Source organism: Chiroxiphia lanceolata, chromosome 25 (assembly GCF_009829145.1).
Source record: "Chiroxiphia lanceolata isolate bChiLan1 chromosome 25, bChiLan1.pri, whole genome shotgun sequence".
NCBI classification, from domain to species: Eukaryota; Metazoa; Chordata; class Aves; order Passeriformes; family Pipridae; genus Chiroxiphia; species Chiroxiphia lanceolata.
The window spans coordinates 6,018,485-6,039,697 of NC_045661.1; the positions used below are offsets into that span (position 1 = coordinate 6,018,485).

The 21,213-nt window shown below is 52.1% G+C and overlaps 1 protein-coding gene across 5 annotated transcripts; it reads left to right on the forward strand.

Annotated features, from left to right (window-relative positions):
* The first annotated feature begins 2,506 nt into the window (after positions 1-2,506).
* Positions 2,507-13,789, forward strand: KCNA2 (potassium voltage-gated channel subfamily A member 2). 5 transcript variants are annotated; one of them, XM_032710717.1, is made up of 3 exons: positions 2,507-2,521; positions 3,676-3,920; positions 5,060-13,789. In XM_032710717.1, the coding sequence occupies exon 3, from the start codon at positions 6,317-6,319 to the stop codon at positions 7,814-7,816; it is 1,500 nt and encodes a 499-aa protein (XP_032566608.1). In that variant the 5' UTR covers positions 2,507-2,521; positions 3,676-3,920; positions 5,060-6,316; the 3' UTR covers positions 7,817-13,789. The 5 variants fall into 5 exon arrangements, with proteins under 5 accessions (XP_032566608.1, XP_032566606.1, XP_032566605.1 ...); XM_032710715.1 differs by lacking the exon at positions 2,507-2,521 and adding an exon at positions 2,671-2,789; XM_032710718.1 differs by lacking the exons at positions 2,507-2,521; positions 3,676-3,920 and adding an exon at positions 3,931-4,156 and having other exon boundaries at positions 5,060-5,447; positions 6,117-13,789.
* The last annotated feature ends 7,424 nt before the right edge of the window (positions 13,790-21,213 follow it).

Below are 21,213 nucleotides of genomic sequence, written 5' to 3' on the forward strand. Positions count from 1 at the left end.
CCCTGTCTCCCTGGGTGGGGGAAGCTGCTCTGACCTCTCTCATCACAGTATTTTGGGATTCACCACCAGCATCTGCTATGGAAGATCTCCTGTTCCCTGGGGCTGTGTTACTTTGTTCCCAGGCTGTTCATTTTTAGACACGGTGCCACCATATCGGGGTCACCGATGGCTCTTGGTGTCCCCTCCTCCTGTCACCACCCAAAGGGGTGGGTGAGGGGTGCTGGAGGTCTGAGAGCTCCATCCTCTGACATCAGCAGTGTGGGGGAGGTCAGATGCTTTCCCTGGAGGTGGCTCACAGCCCTGGGAACTCACTCACAGCTTTCACAGCTCCTAAAATGACACAAGGCCCAGTTCTGTCAACCCCTTCCTCTGGGAAGCCGTGGCTGGGGTGGAGATGGGGCTCAGTGACTGGCCCTGTCCAGCCCCACTGGGCACCATGGGCGAGCCTTGGCCCAGCTTGGATGCCCTTTCTGGAGTGGCTGCTGGCATCCACTCCAGCCCTCAAAGCCCCTCTGCCTTTGCAGGGGCTGGGATGGGGTCCCCAGGAGTGACACCACGGGGAGATGTGACCAGCTGGGGCTGTGCAGGTGTGAAGGTGGTGGGACAGGGTCTGTCCTCTTTGGAGAGTTCCTCCCACCCCTGCCCTTGGCATCTGCAGGTGCCCACCCTGGGAGTCCTGAGCAATGGGGCTGGGTATGAGTCTGGACTCCCAGTGACACTGGGACTGGAATTCAGCTGTTCTGGATGAGGCCAGTCCTGAGGATAACCCTGCCCTGTGGTTTTAATAAATCCCTCACAGCATCACATCCCAGAGCATCTCCCAACGCACCACCAGCCGGATACAGGAGGGGGAAAAGGGTGGAAAAAACCACATTTTTTCTATTTGTAGGTGGTCTGCAAACTCACAAACAGATGGTTTGAAGCCTTGAGGGCTTCCCTGGGAATAAAGACAGTAAAACAAAGAGAGATCATCTGTTTCCTGATGGGACCTGGATACCGAATCTCCTGTCCCTGGGACACTGGGGATCCTCCTTCTGGAGTGGCTGTTGGCATCTGCTCCAGCCCTGAAGTCCCTCTGGCTTTGCAGGAGGTGGGATGGTGTCCCCAGCAGGACACAAAGTGCCTTTCCCAGCACCACACACGCAGGTGGGGTAAGATTTCCACTTTGTGTGTCTATAAAATCCATTGAGATAGAAACGATTCAGAAGGACATTATTATTTCATAATAATATTGATGCAAAGACGTCGGCTGGTTAAATCCTTGTGAAAGAGCCAAGTGGATGCAGAACTCTGGTTTTCCAAAGGGCTGGGATATGTCTGGAGCAGTGAGTGTGGCTGGAGGAAGTGAGTGCAGACACACAGACAATAACAGCTTCACAATTAGGAGAGTAAATGAGGAGAGAACATCACTCAGTCTAGAGAAATTCCCCTGATTTTCTGGAGTTTGGCTCTTTGTTCAGAGCTGGTGCTGTTCAGGGGACAAACTCCCCCTGCTATTGTAGAACCTTCACAAGGGCAACAGCAGGAAGAGAAAGTTGGAATTTCAGCTCCACTGGAATTGTTCCCTGCCCAGCCTCAGTTTCTGCATATTGCAGAAAGATTAGCCTGGGGCAAGTCATTTTTTGGATTCAACCTACCCTGCTCTGGCAGATCCGCCTTCAGAAAAGGCTAAAATGTTGCAGATGACATTAAAAACCCTCACCCAGAGTAGCCTCCTTCCCAGCTGGATGCCTGCAGGAGGGAAACATGGAGTGCCAGGGCTGTTTGCAAAGGATTCCCAGTTTTTCCATAGGGCTAGACATTAATTTTCGATATTGGGATCTGGCTGGGGCTTGTGGAAATACAATTTTTGTTTCAGGATGAAGAGTGATTGCATCCCCCAGTGCTGCACCCGCTCTCTGTCTGTGCCTCCTGCTGCTCTGGGACCTTTAGGGAGCTAAAATAATGTCCCCACATCCCCCTGGATCACTGGGCACTACACCAAGCACTGATTTGCTCGAGTATTCAGGGGAGTCCATGCCCTCCATCCCACCTTAGGGTGTCTCTGGAGTGATCACTGTCTGAAATTGCTCCAGACAAATCTGACCACTGTGTATGGGAAGAGAAATATCCCCCATTTCCCTCCTCCAGCACTCATGTTTCTGGGTACCAGGAGCCTTGTGGGACTCCCTGATGCTTTTTGTGGGACCACGAGGGGATGGCAGAGTGGTCCAAGCAGATGCATCCCCCTTGTGCCTAAAGGCAGGGGTTGATCCATAGGTTTTATATGTTTGTAGGAGCTTGGCCACATCCTTCCTTTGGGGTGGGAGAAGCTCCCCGTGAAGGGACCTCAGTAAAGGCAAAGTGATACACAGTAATTGCTTTTCACGTTCCCCACCCCAGCCAAGGGCAAAGCAGAGAGTCCGGTGCTGCCCCACCTCCTTCCCCAGAGCTGCAGGGAGCTGCTGCTTCTCCATCCCCCCGTTCTCCCACAGCAGATCCAGGCTATTACCAAGGCTATGGTATGGATTGGAGCCGCATGGTAAAGCAGCATCATGTATCCAGGGATATGATTATTTCCCAGTGGTTGAAATCTAGGTCTCTTGCTTGGGAGGAGGGGTGCGGGGTGGGGGGGAGGTGGGTAGGGGGGGAGACGCTCGTATTAATCTTATGAATATTCATGGTGAAGCTTTGCTGGCTTTGGAGGTTGAGGCCGGGGTAGAGTTTGGGGGGCCGGGGGTGAGAGGTGCCGGCAGCGGCTCGGAGCAGCTGCTTGTGCATTCGCTGCATGCCTGACTGCAGAACAGAGTGTAAGTTGGTGCCTTTTTCTCTCCCCCCCCCTCCGCCCCATCCCTGCATCCTTCCCCTCTTCCTGCTGCGCCCCTGCTTAAATAATCCTGGCCAGGAACGGTGCAAAAGGAGGGACTTTTGATTTAGACGCAAACACGACCCCAAATCTCACCCCTCCGAGACGCAACCATGGCTCCTGCCTGCACTGCGGGCAGGGAGAGAACTGCGGGGCTTTGGGCAAATCTTCGCCACCTCCATCCCCCCCACCTCCTAAATTTGCATGAATTAACCCTAAAAATGCTTGAGGGAGGGCGGAGGTTATTTGCCAGGAAGGCAGGTGATGGGGAGAAAGTAGGAGAAACTGAGTGCTGGGATAGGTGATGTCAACTCGGATGATGTCGTAACCCTCTCCACTGAACATCACTGCTTGGAGTCAGAGAAAGAAGCCCAGAGCCTATGACAAATAAAATCAACCTGTTAAAATAAGAAAAAAAGGAAATTTCTGTGCTATTAGACAAATTCGAGGTGTTTTGGGAAGGGAGGAAGGGAAGGAGAGAATCTACGGACAGGAGAAAAACCTGCGTGTTTATTAGAAAAAGAAATAAAATCTTGAAGGTTGGTTGATTTTTTGGTGACATGGGCATTTGTGGCTGCCAGACCTTTCCTGCAGGAGCAGAAAGATGGTGTTTGTGGTGTTCTGGTATGATGCTCGGAGGAGCCAGGGAAGGTCAAATCCAGCTAAACTCCTGAGTGAGTCACTGGGGAGCGAGTGGTGGGGAGGCAGATGCAGGAAAAGGAGAAAAACTGGGACAAATGTGACCTCCCCTCCTCTGGGCCTGGCAGAAAAGGGTTAAGAGAAGCGGTTGAATGCTGCAAGCCTCGTCAGGGTTGTACTATTTTTTCTAGTGCATAAGGAGAAGGGAGAGGAGGGTTGCACGGAAAAGGGAAATTTCCAAGAAAAGAGGGATCTGCGGCAATATCTGCACCTCAGGGGATGAAGAGAGGAACCAACAGGCATAAATGGCCTGGGGACGGCTGAAATCTTCGCCGAGGAGATTGGCACCGAGGGGTTATTTTCCACCTGCCTCCCCTACCCATTTCTGTAATCCTGGCTCAAAGTAGACAAGTCGAGTTGGAGCTGAAGAAGGGAGGTTAGAGGGGTTTTTATTTCATTTGGGAGGGGAGGAAAAAAAAAAAAAAAGGAAGCAAAAATGAGAGGTTGGTTGTGCCTCCCCGGGTTGAGCATCTCCGTGGCGCGAGGCAATGCAGGATGATCCGGAGGAGCACTCGCCGGGAGCAGGGATGTGAGGAGCCGGCACCCACCGGGGACACGAGCCTCAGCATCCCCAGGAGAAATTTCACCCAGCGGAGTCGAATTCCCACGGGGGTGGGTCGGCCGGGGGGGAGCGTTGGCTCTCGGGAGGACGGGGAGGGTGGATGGAGGTCGCGTGGGTCGGGGCCTACAATGCGGGTCCTCGGAGCTGCCAGCGGGGGGCAGGGGGCCTTGAAGGGGGACACACGGGGACCGGGGGGGGGTTCGATCTGGCGGATGAAACCGGAGCCTACGGAATTACCGGGGGACGCGATGCAGCGCCCTGAGTGCCGTGCCCGGTCGGTGCTGTGCCCGGGGGGTCCTGTGCCCAGTGGGTGCTGTGCCCAGTGGGTGCTGTGCCCGGTGGGTCCTGTGCCCGGTGGGTGCTGTGCCCGGTGGGTTCTGTGCCCAGTGGGTGCTGTGCCCGGTGGGTGCTGTGCCCGGTGAGTGCTGTGCCCAGTGGGTTCTGTGCCCAGTGGGTGCTGTGCCCGGTGGGTGCTGTGCCCGGTGAGTGCTGTGCCCGGTGGGTTCTGTGCACAGTGGGTTCTGTGCCCGGTGGGTGCTGTGCCCAGTTCTGTGCCCAGTGGGTGCCGTGCCCGGTGGGTGCTGTGCCCCGTGGGTCCTGTGCCCCATGGGCTTGGCGGTGGTGGGGACCCTCCGTGGCTTTGCAGAGCCTCAGCGGCGGGGGGGCTGCGTCGTTCCCCCCCCTCCTGCGCCTGGCACCGGCTCCCCCGGGCAGCGGCCCCGCGGTGCTGAGCGGAGCGCAGGGAGATGGAGCTCTGGCTTTTTGGGCTCTGGCTTTTTCCGCCCTGGCTCTAGCGCACTCTCGCCCTCGGCTCGCGTTGCAGTGCGGGGCGGGCGAGCGGCGGGCAAACAGCTCGCGGGGAGGAAAAACGGGGGTGCCCGGAGGAGCCGCGGCTTTGCAGATGCTCCTCTGGGACCTCCAGCAGCTTGTTACCTTCTCGGTGTTTTTTCCAGGCGATGCCACACCTCCCGAGGACACTGGAGACATCGGGTTTTGCTGAGCTTAGCAGCTTTTCACCGTCGTACCAAAGGCATCAGACAGACGCTCATCTGCCCTGAAGTGCATATCTGCAACAGCTCCCGGGAAGACTCTGTCTCTCTGTCTCTCTGTCTCTCTTTTCTCTCTCTCTCCAGTCCAAACCATTACAAGACCTGACTTCCACCATCTGGGAATTTAACCCCTCTTATGTCCCTTCTTCCTTTTTCTACGATGACTCACCATTATTTTTAACTTTGAAGAGAGAGGAAATTATGGGGATCTTGGAAGCCTGTATTTCTCTCTAGGATTTCCCCGGGGTCAGATAATCGGTGTTACTAAGAGACTAAGATTTGGCTTCTCCAGGTAATGTGATTTGTTTTCTGTGTGCCATGGTGGTTTGCAAAGGATGACAGGAGCCGGGACACCAGCGGCCGAGGAGGGGGACTGCGGTGGTCCATGGGGAATCGCTGGCTCCGCATTCCAGAGCTCGGCTGCAGGCAGGGAGGGCAGCATGTCGCCGAGCCGCTGCTTCGTGGCTAGGGCAAGAGGATTGGGAAGGTGTTAAAAGCCGAGTTCGAGTTTTTCTAGAGGGTCGATTGCCTGAGATCGCACGGTTAAATGTTAATTAACCCTTCACTGCATGACTGGGAATGAGCTGAGCCTGGCACCCCCTGGGGTCCCCTTGCCACTTTAGGGCTGGATGGGGTTATTTTTCTCCCTTCCTTTCTCTTCCCTTCCCCCTCTTTCTTTTTGTTTTTTTGTTTTTGTTTTTTTTTTTTTTAATTGGAATTTTGATTTTTAGCCAAGGAAAAAAGAGCCCTGCTTTGCCAATGCCAGTTTTTCTGTGCTGGTTTTGAACAGGTGATGGTTCCTCAGGTGTTTTCTCTGTTCCACCTAATGGGTTTAGATGGGAGTTGTTGAACTCTGTATCATAGAAGGCAAATTAACCCCACAAGAAAGGGCATAGACATGCTAGTGAAGGGATCTGCTCTCCTCCCCCCAACTTTATTCCATCTCTCTCTTTCTCAGCAGGGGTGATTTTCTTTCTCCTTTTTTTTTTTTAAATTTTTTATTTCCTCTTTTTTTTTTTAATCTCATCCCTTTGCCTTTTCATGAGACTCTTTCAACCCTACGTACCTGTCCTTCTGCAGGATAGTAGCCCTGCCCTGAACCTGATCCCACCACTGGGTCCTGGGAAGAGTTTAGCATAAGGATTTCTTTGAAACCCCAATATGACAGTTGCTACTGGAGATCCTGCAGATGAAGCTGCAGCTCTTCCCGGTCACCCGCAGGACACGTATAACCCTGAGACCGACCATGAGTGCTGCGAGAGGGTGGTCATCAACATCTCGGGGCTGCGCTTCGAGACGCAGCTCAAGACACTCGCCCAGTTCCCAGAGACCTTACTAGGGGATCCTAAAAAGAGGATGAGGTATTTCGACCCTCTGCGGAACGAGTATTTCTTTGACCGGAACAGACCCAGCTTCGACGCGATTTTGTACTATTACCAGTCTGGGGGGAGGCTGAGGAGGCCGGTTAATGTGCCCTTGGACATCTTCTCGGAAGAGATTCGATTCTACGAACTGGGGGAAGAGGCAATGGAGATGTTTCGAGAGGATGAGGGCTACATCAAAGAAGAGGAGAGGCCATTGCCTGAGAACGAGTTTCAGAGACAAGTGTGGCTGCTCTTTGAGTACCCCGAGAGCTCAGGCCCTGCCAGGATTATAGCTATTGTCTCCGTCATGGTGATTTTAATCTCCATCGTCAGCTTTTGCTTGGAAACGTTGCCCATTTTTCGGGATGAGAACGAAGACATGCATGGCAGCGGGCTGAGCCACCTCCCCTATTCCAACAGCAGCATGGGGTACCAGCAGTCCACCTCCTTCACAGACCCCTTCTTCATCGTGGAGACACTTTGCATCATCTGGTTCTCCTTCGAGTTCCTGGTGAGGTTTTTCGCCTGCCCCAGCAAGGCTGGATTTTTTACCAACATCATGAACATTATTGACATCGTAGCCATCATTCCCTATTTCATCACCTTAGGGACAGAGCTGGCCGAGAAGCCAGAGGATGGCCAGCAAGGCCAGCAAGCCATGTCCTTGGCCATCCTCCGAGTCATCCGCTTGGTGCGGGTCTTCAGGATCTTCAAACTCTCCCGGCACTCCAAGGGGCTGCAGATCCTGGGGCAGACTCTCAAGGCCAGCATGCGGGAGCTGGGCCTGTTGATATTTTTCCTCTTCATCGGCGTCATCCTCTTCTCCAGCGCCGTTTACTTTGCAGAGGCCGATGAGAGCGAGTCCCAGTTCCCGAGCATCCCCGACGCCTTCTGGTGGGCTGTGGTTTCCATGACGACTGTTGGCTACGGAGACATGGTCCCCACAACCATCGGGGGGAAAATAGTGGGTTCCTTGTGTGCCATTGCTGGCGTATTAACGATTGCCTTACCAGTGCCCGTCATAGTGTCCAACTTCAACTACTTCTACCACCGGGAGACAGAGGGAGAGGAGCAGGCTCAATATCTGCAAGTAACCAGCTGCCCAAAGATCCCCTCTTCCCCTGACCTAAAGAAAAGCAGAAGTGCCTCTACTATTAGTAAGTCTGATTATATGGAGATTCAGGAAGGCGTAAACAATAGCAATGAGGATTTTAGGGAGGAGAACTTGAAGACAGCCAATTGCACCCTAGCTAACACAAACTATGTGAATATCACCAAAATGCTAACCGATGTCTAGTAGCTAAAATCTAGTCATGTATTTAAAGCTGAAGTGGAACAATTGCAGATATTGAGTGCTGCTCTGCATTGTAGTCAACACAGTATTTTCTACGGTGTATATTTGGTTCTGCATGGGAAGCAATAGCTGTGTAAGTTACTTTTAACCTTCTATTTCCACACTGAATAAGCGTCTGTGCAAAAAACAAAAACAAAAACAAAACCAAACAAACCGACAAACTAAACCCAAACCATTCTGTTGCCCTTCTCCCATCCCGGGCTCGTGGGTTTCCGAAGACACGGGAGGTATTTCGAGCAGCAGGATGGGGATACGAGGGGCAGCTCCAGGCTGTGCCAGATCCCTGTCCTGGGTGACCATCACCTTCCAGGGAAGGGCTGGGAAAGGTCAGGCAGAACTTAAAGAAGGGACGATGCGGGCGAGTGTCCGGATTGCTGGAGGGCTCAGGTTTCCACCCTGGGAATGCCAAGCCCGGACGCGTCGCCCAGGCTCGTGTTTCATAACTGAAAATGCTGCATGCTGCAATAGTTTCAGCCACTGCAGTGTGCCAGTGTGAGGCCCAGGGGAGGGATAATTAGTGTGACAGCACATTATTTATTAAGTCTTAAATTTTCTATGCCAGGCATCGGGAGGGCCGGGTAAATAAATCAAGCGCTTGGATTTTAGTATTTCTTCAGATAACACTTCCATCCCTAATATTTCCAGGCTCACCAAAGACATCTCCACTAATATATTGAAAATGAGTTGGAAAAAGCATCTTTTTTTACATCTATATATAAAACTGGAACAACTATGCTGTGGCCTATAATATATTTATACTGCAGTGAAATTTAACCAGTAATACAGTACAGCTGCATGGATATTTGTTGCATGAATCTGAATATTTAATACACACACAAATATATATTTTCTTAGTAGACTATACAATATTCATGTTTATAGTGTTTATAGATTATCCGGTGGCTCAAAGGAGATTCATGGGAGTTCAAAAATCCCAACTGTAGTTTAAAACAGGATGAAGAAGGCATGTGCTGACAACAGTTGGATAGATAACAAGGCAAAGCCTGAGTGTCTGAGCATTCAGACCCAAGAGCCAACTAGTGCAACGGAAGGTGAGCTGAAAGTTAAACACCTGCACTCATTATGGGGCGAGTAATTAGTCATTAATCTTGGTGTCAGGAGCAGAAACCACAGCAGATCAGAGAGGGCACGAGGAGCAGGTGGAATTGCTCTCTTGGCTTGTTTGTTCAGCAGTTTTCAGCCGTTCCTGTATAATTCGTGTGTGTGTGTATGTAGATATTTAGAGAGCGACTACAGGGCCGAATCCTCAGCAAACAGAGCTCTTGGGGCATCGGGGATTTCCTGATTTAGGGGTGCTGGGATGGTAGGACATGGGTTGGAGCAGGATGACCTACCCCATGGAGCCCACGGGATCACCAGGGCAGGGCGTGTTTTGGGTTGGAAAACTCTTTTTCAACCACACAGAGCCCTAGGGCTGGGGGTTTATTTCTTTATGATGGAGAGGGCATGTGCTGGGGGTGGGCTGGATCTGAGCTGGTGCCTCTGAGCCTTTGCTTTGCCTTCTTCCAAGGTTTTTAGAGCAGTGAGTTGGGGTGCAGAGAGCCTGAGTTTGTCTCTGCTTCTTCATCCCTGCTGGTATTTGGGGATGGGAGCTGTTGATCCAGGGGGATCTCGTCTGCTTTCCCCATTCCCATCTGGGTTTCCTTGTGTCTCCCTCATTGCTGATAATCCCCAGGGACAGGTGTCCTGTTCCTCTGATAGGTCAGGGGAGAGGGATGAAAATCTCTGTCAAGGTCGTGGTCAATCAAAGCCTCCCTGGGCTGTGGAACAAGGTTCAGTTGGGGTGAATTTGGGCTGAATTGGGGCACAGTCAGTGCTGTACCACTGCAAGAAGTGTGGGCACAAGGAAGGAATCCTCTGGCAGAGCATATGGGGGAGGTCAGAGACCCTTCCTGAGCTCAGAGAGGAAAACTCTACTAAATAACAATAAACCAACCGGTGCTAACATATTCTACAGCAATGGTTCCAGAGGATGCTCTGGGGCCAGATCTCGTGCTGATGTGGCTTCCTTCAGCCAGGTGGAAACACTCCTCAGTTTTGTTGGATTGGTTGGTTGATTGATTCCGGCCTGGCTGTAATTAATACCATGAGAGTCCTGCCTTCTGCTTGGGGCAAAGGACCAGCAGCATCCAGGGGTTGGGGCTCAGTGTGCTCAGCACCGTGGGGCACCCAGCCCCTCTTTAATCTCATTATATTGGGAGATTAATGATCTCCCACTTTCCTGCAGCAGCTTGGGAATGGGAGCTTCTGAAACCCCCCCCCCCCAAAAAAAAATCAACACAATCTAAAGCAATAAATTTTGACTCCTGAAGCTCATCATGTTGGATGGGGCAGGGCTGGCAGGAGTCGCCAGCTTGGGCACAATTCCCGGGGCAGTCAGCCAACTTCCATTGATCCTGCTTGTGGTGGGTCCATGGAGACATGAGCTTGCATAGGGAAGCTGCTGGATGTGCTGGGGTGCTGCTCACCCACCTCTGGGTCCCTCCACACCTGGTGATCCCATTCCTGGTCTTGCTGCATGTTTTTTGGGATTCTGTCAGTTGGTGGGACTTGGCAAAGTGCCTGGTTGTGACCTTGGGATGGTTTGGGATGGTTGACCAAAGCCCTGGGTGCGTGTTGGGAGCACGAGTGCCACTGTGGTTTGGTGAGGAAGAAGGTTGTGCTTTCCTTTGGGTAGGTGGTGGTTTGGGAATATTGTTCTCGTGGGCTTTCCAAGGCGGGAGGGGAGAGCGGATCCGTGGGCAGGATCAGTCACATCCAAACCTTCTCACCAAACTGGGGGTCCCAGCTGCCTTTGGAAGCCCCAGAGGTGCATTCCAGTGAAAAATGGGGCCGAAGAGCAAGAGGCCACTCTCCTGTTGTCACCAATGTGTGCTGACATCTGTCCCCACGGCAGGGCCAGCACAGCCAGTCCTTCCTTAGGACAGACCCTGCACCTCTTGCACTGACCCCAGCAGATGTTCCTGGGGAAAACAAGCCCTGGTGGGGGGTTGGCTCTGTTCTGCACTTGTTTGGGAAACAGGGCAAACAACCAGATCAGTGCTCAGATGTTTGTTCAGGGTGGGAAAGGTCGGGGGGGGCCGTGGCTGGAAGGGATCTGTCCGTCTGCACGAAGCAGAGGGGTCCAGATTTCTCCCTTGCACATAGAAATGGTTCTCCTATAGCTTTTAATGGGATTTGTGCCTGCAGGTCGGAGCTCTAGTGCTATTTCTAGCTTTGCTTCTGACTCACTGATGTGATCTTGAACCAGTTTTTCAGGAGGAGAATGTGATATTTTTTCCTTTTCTTGTTTTTTTTTCTCAAGGAATTTGGTTTCAGAGGCTCTGGGCCTGTTTCTGTGGAGATGCTGAGCATCCCAACCTCCTCTTGACTCTGAAAGGGTGCAAAAATGAGCTGCAACATGGCTCAGACTGAGGATGCTAAATTAGGGACCGGAGAAGGGGGGGTGTCCCACCATCCATGTTTGATTGCATGAGGTCGCTTAATGGAGGTGGTCTGGTTCCTTTCCTCCTCCTGAGGAGAAATTTGCCTCTCTGCAGGGTTGGGATGGAGGACTGGAGCTCTCTGGTCTGTGGAGGTGCTCCTGGAGGAGAGAGCATGTCTCTCTTAGATTATCCTTTGTGCCACAGTTTTGGAGAGATGGAAAACTGGGATTACAATGTGGGTGTTTCTACACCCAACCTCATGCCCAAGCCTTCCAGCAACCCATCAACCCTTTAATATCTTCCAAAATCTCTGCTAAGAGCAATGGGTGAGGCTCAAATACCAGCTGGATACTACCATGTGATTAGGAAGAAATTATCTGCGTGGGGCACTGTGTTTTATTGGAAAAATTAATCTCTGCAGAGAAATTTTGTGTCTAAGGCCTCCAGATCTGAATGGTGAGCTATAAGAAGAAGAGGATCTCTAGATTGGCGTGATGAGAGTGTGGCACGTGGGTGTATAAATATGGGCATATTTGTGCATAAATACACAGAAGGAGAGAAAAAGACAGAGGAGGAGGAGATATTTCAGGAAGGGCCTTGCTTTGTTATCAGATAATTCCTGGGTCAGCCCTTGAAATTGCTGCCAAAATCCTGTAGCTTTTCCAGAGCTTGCAAAACACTTGGGGATGGGTCCAAGTGAAGGAGAGCTGGATTTGGCTTTGGAAGCAGGAGTTTCCCAAGGGGTTGGGGACATTCATCTCCTTGCAACCCTCTGCAAACCAGCAGTCTCTGCTCCTGATCCTGAATCCCCGTCTTGGGCCCATCATGACCATTTCTGTGACTGTGCAGGGAAAGCCAAGGAGAAGTTGAAGGGATTTGGTGGTGATGCAAGTGCTGTGCTGCACCAGGTGGGGTTTTGAGGTTATTTTTTTTAATGGGTGGATTTAAGTCCCTTGAACTATGGCAACTTTTGGTCCCAGTGTGGCAGCTCCTATTTGGAGCCAGGGTAGGTTTATCATGGAATTGTGGAAGGGTTTGGTTAGAAGGGACCTTAAAACCCACTCCCTGCCATGGGCAGGGACACCTTCTACTGGACCAGGTTGCTCCAAGCCCCATCCAACCTGGCCTTGAAACCTTCCCTCAAGGTCTACACCCATGGGTGTAGTTTTATCTGTGATAGTTATCCATGGTGGTTATCCATGGTAGTTTTCCATGGTAGTCATCCATGGGAGCTGGTCACTGTGCTGCCAGGGCAAAAAGGGCTGAGAAGGAAGGAGTCAGCCCCAAACCATTTTGCTGTGCACCTAAAATAAGGCTGTGGCTCTCTCTTTGCACCCCTGGCAGCATCTGACCCTTCTCCACATCTGTCACATCCCTTGGTTGCTCCTGTTGGGCACCAGCTGCTGCCAATGCTGGGAGGCCCAAAGGGGGACAAGGGTCTCCCCCAGAGTCCAACCTCTGGCCAGAGCCCTGCCCTTCCCCAGCCCATGGCCTCAGTGTCCCTGTGATGTTACTGCCCAAATTTCATCCCCCTGCTCAGAACACAGATCCTGCCACATCCCATCCCAGGGGAGAGGGACCAGCCTGCAGTGATGTGAATCCTCCCTGGGAGCACAGCACTGATTTATACCCAGGGACAAGATCCCCCAGCCCAGTTGCGCGTGACGAGAGAGAAATTCCATATCCGTGTTTTTTCCTCCGGAGAGGGGATGGTTTGGCTTGTAGGAGCTGCTGGACATTGTGTAACCACACAAGGTCCACACACGAGGTACGACGTCCCCTCCCCAGCCCTGCCTGGCTGTCCCGAGCTTGGGGTTGGTCTTTTGGGGCTTGGGGGTTTTTTGATTATTATTATTATTATTATTTTTTAATGTCTTCTGCTGCCTATAAGACTGTAATTATCAGTTTGCTCTCGCTCCCTCATTGCTTGAGACCACGCTCTTGTCCTCCAGTGTCACCCCCAAACAGCAAGGGGAAAAAACGGGTGTTGGATCAACCCTGCATGTGGTGCCTAATTTGAGCGAATCGATAGGAAGAGGAAATCCAAGAAGGACTCATCCTAAGGATGCTGGAGCTGAACCTCTTGTTTCCATGGTTACGGGAGAAGTGGGACCAGGAATGGAGAGAGGCCTATAAACTGGTAGGAATTTCAAGTCATTTAACCATGCGTTTGCTAGACAAAAAATTTAGACACCAGCTGTACCTGAATTGCACAGTGTTTATAGACGTTCCTGCTCTTATTGACTGGGGGGGGTGTCTGGGGGGTCGGGTGGAAAGGGGTGAGGGGCCCCCGAGTCAATAAGGCTGCCCATTGTATATAGGTATATAGATCTGTGTACATACATATCCCAAATGAGCATTTGCTGTCTGGTTTATCATGAGTGTATATAATTTATTCTTCACAAAGTATCACGATTTTTGTAAATATTGGCACTAATTAAGAGAAAATAAATATGTATATTATTGAGGAGTTTTGATATCGGCTCTGTGGAGGGTGGGGGAGGAAAAGACGAGTGGTTGTATTTTTGATGTGTTTTTATCTGCAACTGAAACCTTCTGTGAGAAGAGAAATAATCAGTTTGAGCCACGGAAAAATCAGTTTGTGCTCCAACATCAGCCAGTTTGCAGGGGCTGGTGGAGGGAGAGATTCTCAGGGAAGAGCTGATGGATCTTGGTGATAGACACCAGGATTACGGACACGCTGCATGGTGTGTACGGCATTCCCACGGGATTTGCTCCAAAAAAGATTCCAGCTCCAGGGGAAAGGGGCCGGAAGCAGGGTCAAACCCACATTCCCCACCGTTCTCCACTCCTCCAACTTGGATATCAGCCATGTCCATGAAGGTAATGGAGAGTGGCTGCTGCTGGGGGATAAACCTGCTCTTGGAAACTCTGTGGGCACCCAAAGGGTGTTTTTTAACCTGATGATTCCTCTTGGAAGAGGGAGAAGCAAACAGGCAGGGATGGTGCTGGTAGCATATCCTCTGTAGGGTTACAGGCCTTGTATCCTTGGAGATGTGTCCTAGGGAGGAATGGAATCTTGCAGAGGAATGGTTTGTTTGTCCATCCCCAGGGAACAGCTGTAACAATATTTTCTCTTGCTGTTTCGTCTCCTCTCCTGTGAGTGTCTTGGGGTAGCAAAGGGCAGGGGAGGCTTTGGGGGCCCTTGGTGCTCATGTTTTGGGGTTTATCCATTTGCTTGGTGGCTTTCACAGGCAGCATGGCTGCTCTGGGTTTCCTTTCTTACAGGGTAGAGCCGAGGTAACTCCTCTACCTGTGTTCATGGGATGGAGATGAAACACAAGAGACCAAAGAGATCTCCATCTCTCATGGATGGGTTGGTCCTGCTCGGCTCTGGGAGGTGGTAAACCAAGGGTTAGTGCTAAACCTTCATCTCAACCTACCCCAAATACCCTCACACTGGTCATGGAGAAGCCCCTGGTATGGGGCTCAGAGTCTTGGGTTCAAGTGTCACTTGTGCCAGTGTGGCCACTGTGTGACCCAGGGATGTCATGTCCCATTCCAGGCTCAGTTTCCCCATCCTTAACAACTTCCTAAGCTGCCTCCAAGGACCCAGCAAATCGCAAATCTTAATGTTAGGACAATGAAAATGCATAAAGGGGTAGCTGCACCCATGGATGGATGTTGCTGAGGGGAGAGAAAGTGTTTAAGAGCAGCCAATTACAAACATTTAAGTACAGAAAACCACCAAAGTGCAAAAACATTAACAGAAGCATTTATGGGCAATGCACCCCGAACAAAATGTCTGTGTTTGCCATAATGCTGAGTGGGAGCAGCCCCCAAACTGGACCAGTTTGTGCTTCTCAGTCTCATTTCCAAGCCCAGAAGATGCTCCAGCCGGTTTGGCAGATGCCAAACCCTTCCCTTCTCAGTGTCCTGTTGGTTGTGGGCCCATAAATCCCTAAACACCAAGTGGAACAAGTAGTTTGCAGAACCGTCTGCTCTGCACAGGCTCTCCAGAGCTGTGGCAGGAGGATGCTGTGAGGGAGACTCGGTAATTATTTTAGATTGTGGGAATGCCAGCGTGTGGCACCATCCCGGCTGCGCTCCGAGGATGTGGGAGATGTCATCGGGGTGTTGCCACCTCCTCCAGCCGACCTGCTTGTGCTTTCACACCCTTCAAGGAGATAAGGAGAGGATGGAAGAGTCACCCCATCCAACGGGAGACCTCCCCATGCCTGGGCAGCTCTTTCCTCCCCAGACTGGGGGCTCCCATCCTGCCCTCCTGGCTGCAGAGAGCAGCCGGTCCCACTCAGCGCAGCCTGGCTGGTTCTGCCCGTGCTGACTGACCTACTTTCTGCCACTGTCCTTGCTGAGTGTCACCTCTGCCAACCAAAACCCCATGAAATTCCTCATGGATCTACTCTGGAGCTCACAAGTCAGAGACCTCCAAGGTGGCACAGTGATGCTCCCGGTCGTGGGAAGACCACACCACACACCTTTGCAGAAGCTCCTCTCCCTGCTGAGGGGCTGGATCCCTCCAAATCCTGCTCATTTCCATTGAGAAAGGCAAAGGATTCAAGTGCCAAGAAAGCATTACCTGTGCTACTTCTTGAAAGCTTGGGGTGCCCAAACCCCAGGGTATGTTTCCCTGAGACCAGCAGGAATTTTTAGCTGTGAGCGAGTCCACTTCCATTTGGCAAAGTGGGCACTTGAACCCCGAAAGCACCTCCTGGGCTGGAGCTGTGAGGGTTGTTGAGAGAAGGAAAGGGAAAATGATACCATGCTCGGGATGCTGCTGGTCTCGTGGTGATGCTCTGTAGGTGCCTGGGATGGTGGGACTCGGGTGGGAGCTGGTGCTGATTTGAACCATCGCTGCTGCAGTGCTGGTGATTCCAAAGAGCCTTAACTGGGCAGCTGGGAACACAAAATTTGCAAGGGTGGGCGCGTGAAGCAGGGCCCCCACAGTCTATCTTTAGGTAACCTCTAGGCAAAGTTTTGGAGCGTACACGGCTCCGAGAGGCACATTTATCCTGCAGCTCTGGAAATCAGGCCAATCTCTCTTTCTCCTTTCCACTTCCTCCTTGCTCCTTCTTCTCCCTCCTTTGCACTTGTGCTGGCTGTTGAAAAACCTGTTTCTGGGAGCTGAGCTCTCCTCTGCACCCTGGAATGGTGTCCAAGGTGGGGGAAGGGAGGTTTAGGCAAATGAAGTAATATTTGGGTGTATTAAACATGAATCTGAATTTTACAGAGTCAGAACTGAGTCTGCTGAGGCCTCACATCTACAGAGCATTAGGGCAGACAAATAAGATCCAAGGACTAAAGCCAGCTCTACCCAAATATTTAGATATACCCCAATGTTTGGGCCCCTGTCACCCTGTTCCAATGTCACCCTGATTTCCCAGGGGAGGCACCTTTCTCATCCTGAAGTGCTGAGGTCCTGCTGGGACATCTCAGTGCCTTGTGCCTCTCTGTGCCAGGAAAGAGCCACAGTGAGACTGCCTCAGTTTTTTATCTTTTCATCCTAAAAAAATAGTGAGAGAATCTGGGTCTGGGGAATCTGGGAAGTTTCCGAGGGCTCAGCAGAAGGTGTGCTCCCCTCCTGCTCTCCGTGGCTTGCTTTTGTTGGGGCAGAGCTCTCTCACCACCCTGGGTGGGCACAGGAGTTGAGGGTGTTGATCCACCAGAATTCCATGATGCTCCTCAAAGGAGTCTTTGGGAGGATGTTGGTTTAGAGGAGTTCACAGGCACCCAAGGGCAGGAATTGCAGCCCCCGTGTTGGCAGAGAAACCCCAGGGCCGCCGACAACTCTGGAGTTTGTTTTGCTGCCTCTTTAATGCCGCCCAAACCAGCTCCTGGCAAGAGCAGCACCGGGGTTTGGGGAGCTGGAGATGCCAAGGTCATCCTGCTCCTCACATCCACACGGAGATCAGCTCAGCACAGTCCACCAGCTGCCCCTGCATCTGCTGTGACCTCCGTCCTGCACGTCCCTCCTCTCGGATCCGCAGGCACCGGGCAGGATCAGGCCCCAGGGGTGCGTTTTTGTACCCAGGGAGAGGTTAAGGTTTGGGGAGGGGAAGGGAAGCAGAACAAATCCCTTCTGCCAGGCACCTGCTCCCTGCCTCCGCAGAAACGCCGACGGCGCAGCGTTTGAGAGCGGAGCCTTTTCCGCTTAGGAGAGGGGTTGTCTTCCACTGTCCTTTTATCCTTGGCTAATTAAAGGCAAATCTCTGCTGAAGGAGCACAGCTCTTCATAGCTGAGCTTTAATAACTAGAAAGTGGCTGCAAATGCTTGGAGGCAGCTGCAGAAATCCTGGGCAGAAATAGCATTTTTATCTCACAGCTTTACCAGCTTTGGCTCTGGGGATAATAAAATTTCTGAGTTGTAGAAGGAGGTAACAGCAGATACAGCCCCATTCTATCCGAGTTTACAAAGGAATCAGTTGGATGGATCAGCTAAATTCCCAAGTCCTCCCTGAGCAGGACACCAGAGATCCCATGGCAGGAGGGGTTGGAACAAGAGGATATTTAAAGTTCCTTCCAACCCAAACCATTCTGTGATCCCATGAGATTACATGGCCATGGTGAGGTCCCACCAATCCCTGGCATGATGCAGGGAAGAGCTTGAGTGAATCACGTCCCAGCAATCAGAGGTTTGTATCTGGGCAGCTGTTCTAGATCCAAGTCCTCTCATCCCCAAGGAAATGTTTGCAGGCAGCTGGATCCCATCTGGAAGGGGCCTCACCCCGCTCCAGCTGCTGTAGAGGAAGGTGAGGGAGGCTGGTCCCAGGTCCCTGATGTTGGGTCCTAGAAAGCCCAAAATCAGGCTGGGAAGGGTGGAGGGAAGATGGGTGATGGCTCCCATTTTGCTGCAGCCTCTCTCTGCCCACTGCAAGCCCTGCTTTGCTCCAAATCTTGTGTTTTATCCCCTTTGGGAGGGCTGGGCAGGCCCAGGGGAAAAGAACAGGGGTGGAAGTTGGTTTTGCAGCTTCAGATGTCTAAAACCAGGCAGTTTGGTCTGCTGGGGTCACCTGGGCCTCAATGTGCTCTGTAGAGAGACTGGCACCTCCCAGGGATGGAGGGGGATGAGGTCCCCCTGGGCTGTTGGCCTCCCTCCAGCAACAGCACAGATGGCTGCAACTTCTTCCACTTCCAGACTAGTCTGATCCATGCTCTTGGACACTCACATGCTGGTTATTTCCACTCTTTAAAAGGCAGAAAGAGGATTTAACCCTGAAGGACCTCCATCAAATCAGAAAGAAGGATATTCTGCACTGGTATAACATCTCCCAGCCAGGCAGCCCAAAGCACTTTACTCACAAATGTTTTTAAGGGGTTTGAGTTACAGTAATGCCCTGAAACCCTTAAAGATGAAAAAAACCCACAACAACAGAGCATTTGGTATAACAGGGCATAATTTCATGAAGACAGACACAGAAAAAAAAGGTTATGGCATCCAGTAAGGCTGGCAAGAAGCAGGCACGGAGAGTAACTATTATTATTCTGTTGCTGCCATTTCGTGGCTCTCACACAGTGCTTTTCATTAGGAGCTCTAAAGTGCTTTAGGAAAGAGAAGATTCAGATGTCTGGTCTGTCTGCAGTGATTCCAGCAGAGGAGAACAGGCAATGGTCTATGCAGAAGCTCTTCCTGCAGTTTGACTGGTGGCAGGGCAAGGGTGTCCTCTGCTCAGCTCCCAATGGCATTTTAGTTACTCTTCAGCTTCTAGAAGTCTCCCTGTGCTGCACAGAGGGCTGTGGTCCTGAAAAACCCCTTCCCATGATTATGCCCCTCCCTTCCATCCCCCTCCAACATTCCCATTCCACCTCCAATGAATGCAGCAGACATGCTAAAATCCCATCTTTGGATCATTTGGACATTCATGTGAGCAGGAGCCTTCCCAGGGCAGGAAGAGATGTGAGGTCTCTGAGGGAGGGCACTTGGTGTGCCACCCTGAAGGGGTTTGCACCACACAGGAGGTACAAGGACAGAGAGAAAGGGCACTGAAGAGCTCCCTGGCAAAGCTCTGCAGCACAAATCCTCCTCTGCTTTCCCTCCCCACTTTGGCTGGGTGCCAGCAGGTAACGTTAGCTGCCCTCCACCATCACTTGGAGGATGCTCAGGCTCCAGACACGTGTGACTGTCCCTGGAGCAGCAGAAGCTTCATCCTTGCAGCCTCCTAGGGGAAAGTCCCTCCTTGCATTCCTGCTGCCTGCAGCATCCCTGGGCGGGGGGGCTCCAGGGGAGCTGGACTGAGGGACTGTCTGGGTGGAAATACTGCTTGGAAAACAGAAGCCCAGCCCAAGGGCAGATGGGCTCAATTTTGTTCCTCAGCTTTAGGGCCCCAGGGTGCACTCCAAACCCACACTGATGTTCCTGGGTGCTGCTGGTGTTCATCCTGCACTGGAAGGAGCCTGAGTTTGAGTGGGGCAGCACAGGAGCTGCTGATTCCCTGAGGGCATTTGCAGTGAGCTCAGCCTTGGCCTGGACCCCTCCACTGCCTGTGGGGACTCAGGTTTTTGGCTGCCTTTGCCATTTGGCTCCTTTAGCATTGGTTGACAGGTGGGTGCCCCAAACTGGTCCACATCCATGGGACATGTTCATGGACACACTCCTTTACACATGGACACACAAACACACCCATTAAATCCCAGGAAACACTGGTCTGAGGTCCTTCCATACCCTAGTTCAGCCTTAGGGACGGTGCTGTAGGGGAATATGACTCATGAGTTTAGTTCAAGTGGTTTCCAGGTGGGATGGTGGCACAGTGGCCGTGGTGGGAGTTGTCATGGGGAGGAAACAACCCCTGAAAGCTCCAAAAAGAGAAGCCAAGGCCCCTTTAGCCATGACAAGGCATTGCTTTGGTGCCTTGCAGGGTAAGTGGGATGGCAGGGAGAGAGTTTGCTCAGGCAGCTTCTCCCTGGCAGGGATTTGGGGGTGTCTCCACTGGGCTCTGCTGTGACATGTGGCTTCTGGGATTTTGTCCTCTCCCTCCTGGAGCACGAGCAGCACCCGCAGACCTGCCAGCTCAGCACAAAGCTCAAGGTTTAGGCATTTCTTTGCCATAAATAGAAAATGGGGGGAAGGTGTTTCAGTGGATTAAATGCACTCTGAGAGGCTGCTGGCATGCAGGGAGGTGACTGTCCTATTGATCCCTGTCCTTGTCCTGCTCCCTGCCCTCCTCTCAGCAGTGATGACCCTCCCACCCTGTGCTGACCCAGGGACTGACCCTGTGGCCAGGAACAGAGGATTTTTTCACTGTGGTGGTTCTCTTTGGGAATGAAGAGCTCTGGAGCCGGGTTCCCCCCTGGGCTGGTCCCCTGGGGGGATATCTCATGGAGACGTTCCCAGGAGGACTCTCCACTTGGCCTCATGTTGGGAACCCTGTTACTGTCAGCAGAGAAACTCCTCCACGTGATTCATCTGGCTTAATTTAACCCTTTGCCTCGGGACAAGAAGAGGGAAGCCTGAAAAGAACCTGGCTTTCTGCATTTATGGTGGAAAGAGTCAGGGAAACAAGCTCAGGTGGACCATAGACACTCCACTTTCAGGTGCCACTTGGATTTCCAGGACACCTGGAAGACCCTTCTGAAGGCCTGTTAAAGGCTGTGTGGGGTGGGATGGCTTTGATATGTGCCCAGGCAGAGCAGTGCTGCCATGTGGGGTTCCCATGACTGTAACCACTTCCCACCACCAGCTCCAGGCCCAGGTCTGTATTTCCACAGCAGAGTCATAAGAACGTTTCCCTCTGCTCTCTCAGCTGGTGCCTTTCATGCCTAGAGAGAAGAGAGAAGACCCCTCTGGATGCTCTTTTCATGCCTTTGGTGTGCTGGGATCTGCTTTCCCGGCTGCCTGTGCTCCCACCATCTGCTGTGGTGGAACAGTGCCTGCTCATGCCTTGGCCGGATGGTTTTCCAAGGAAAGCCCTTGCCAAG

Coding starts and splice junctions, on each gene's coding strand:
- KCNA2 (XM_032710717.1), top strand. CDS start 6,317: ATGACAGTTGCTACTGGAGATCCTGCAGATGAAGCTGCAGCTCTTCCC.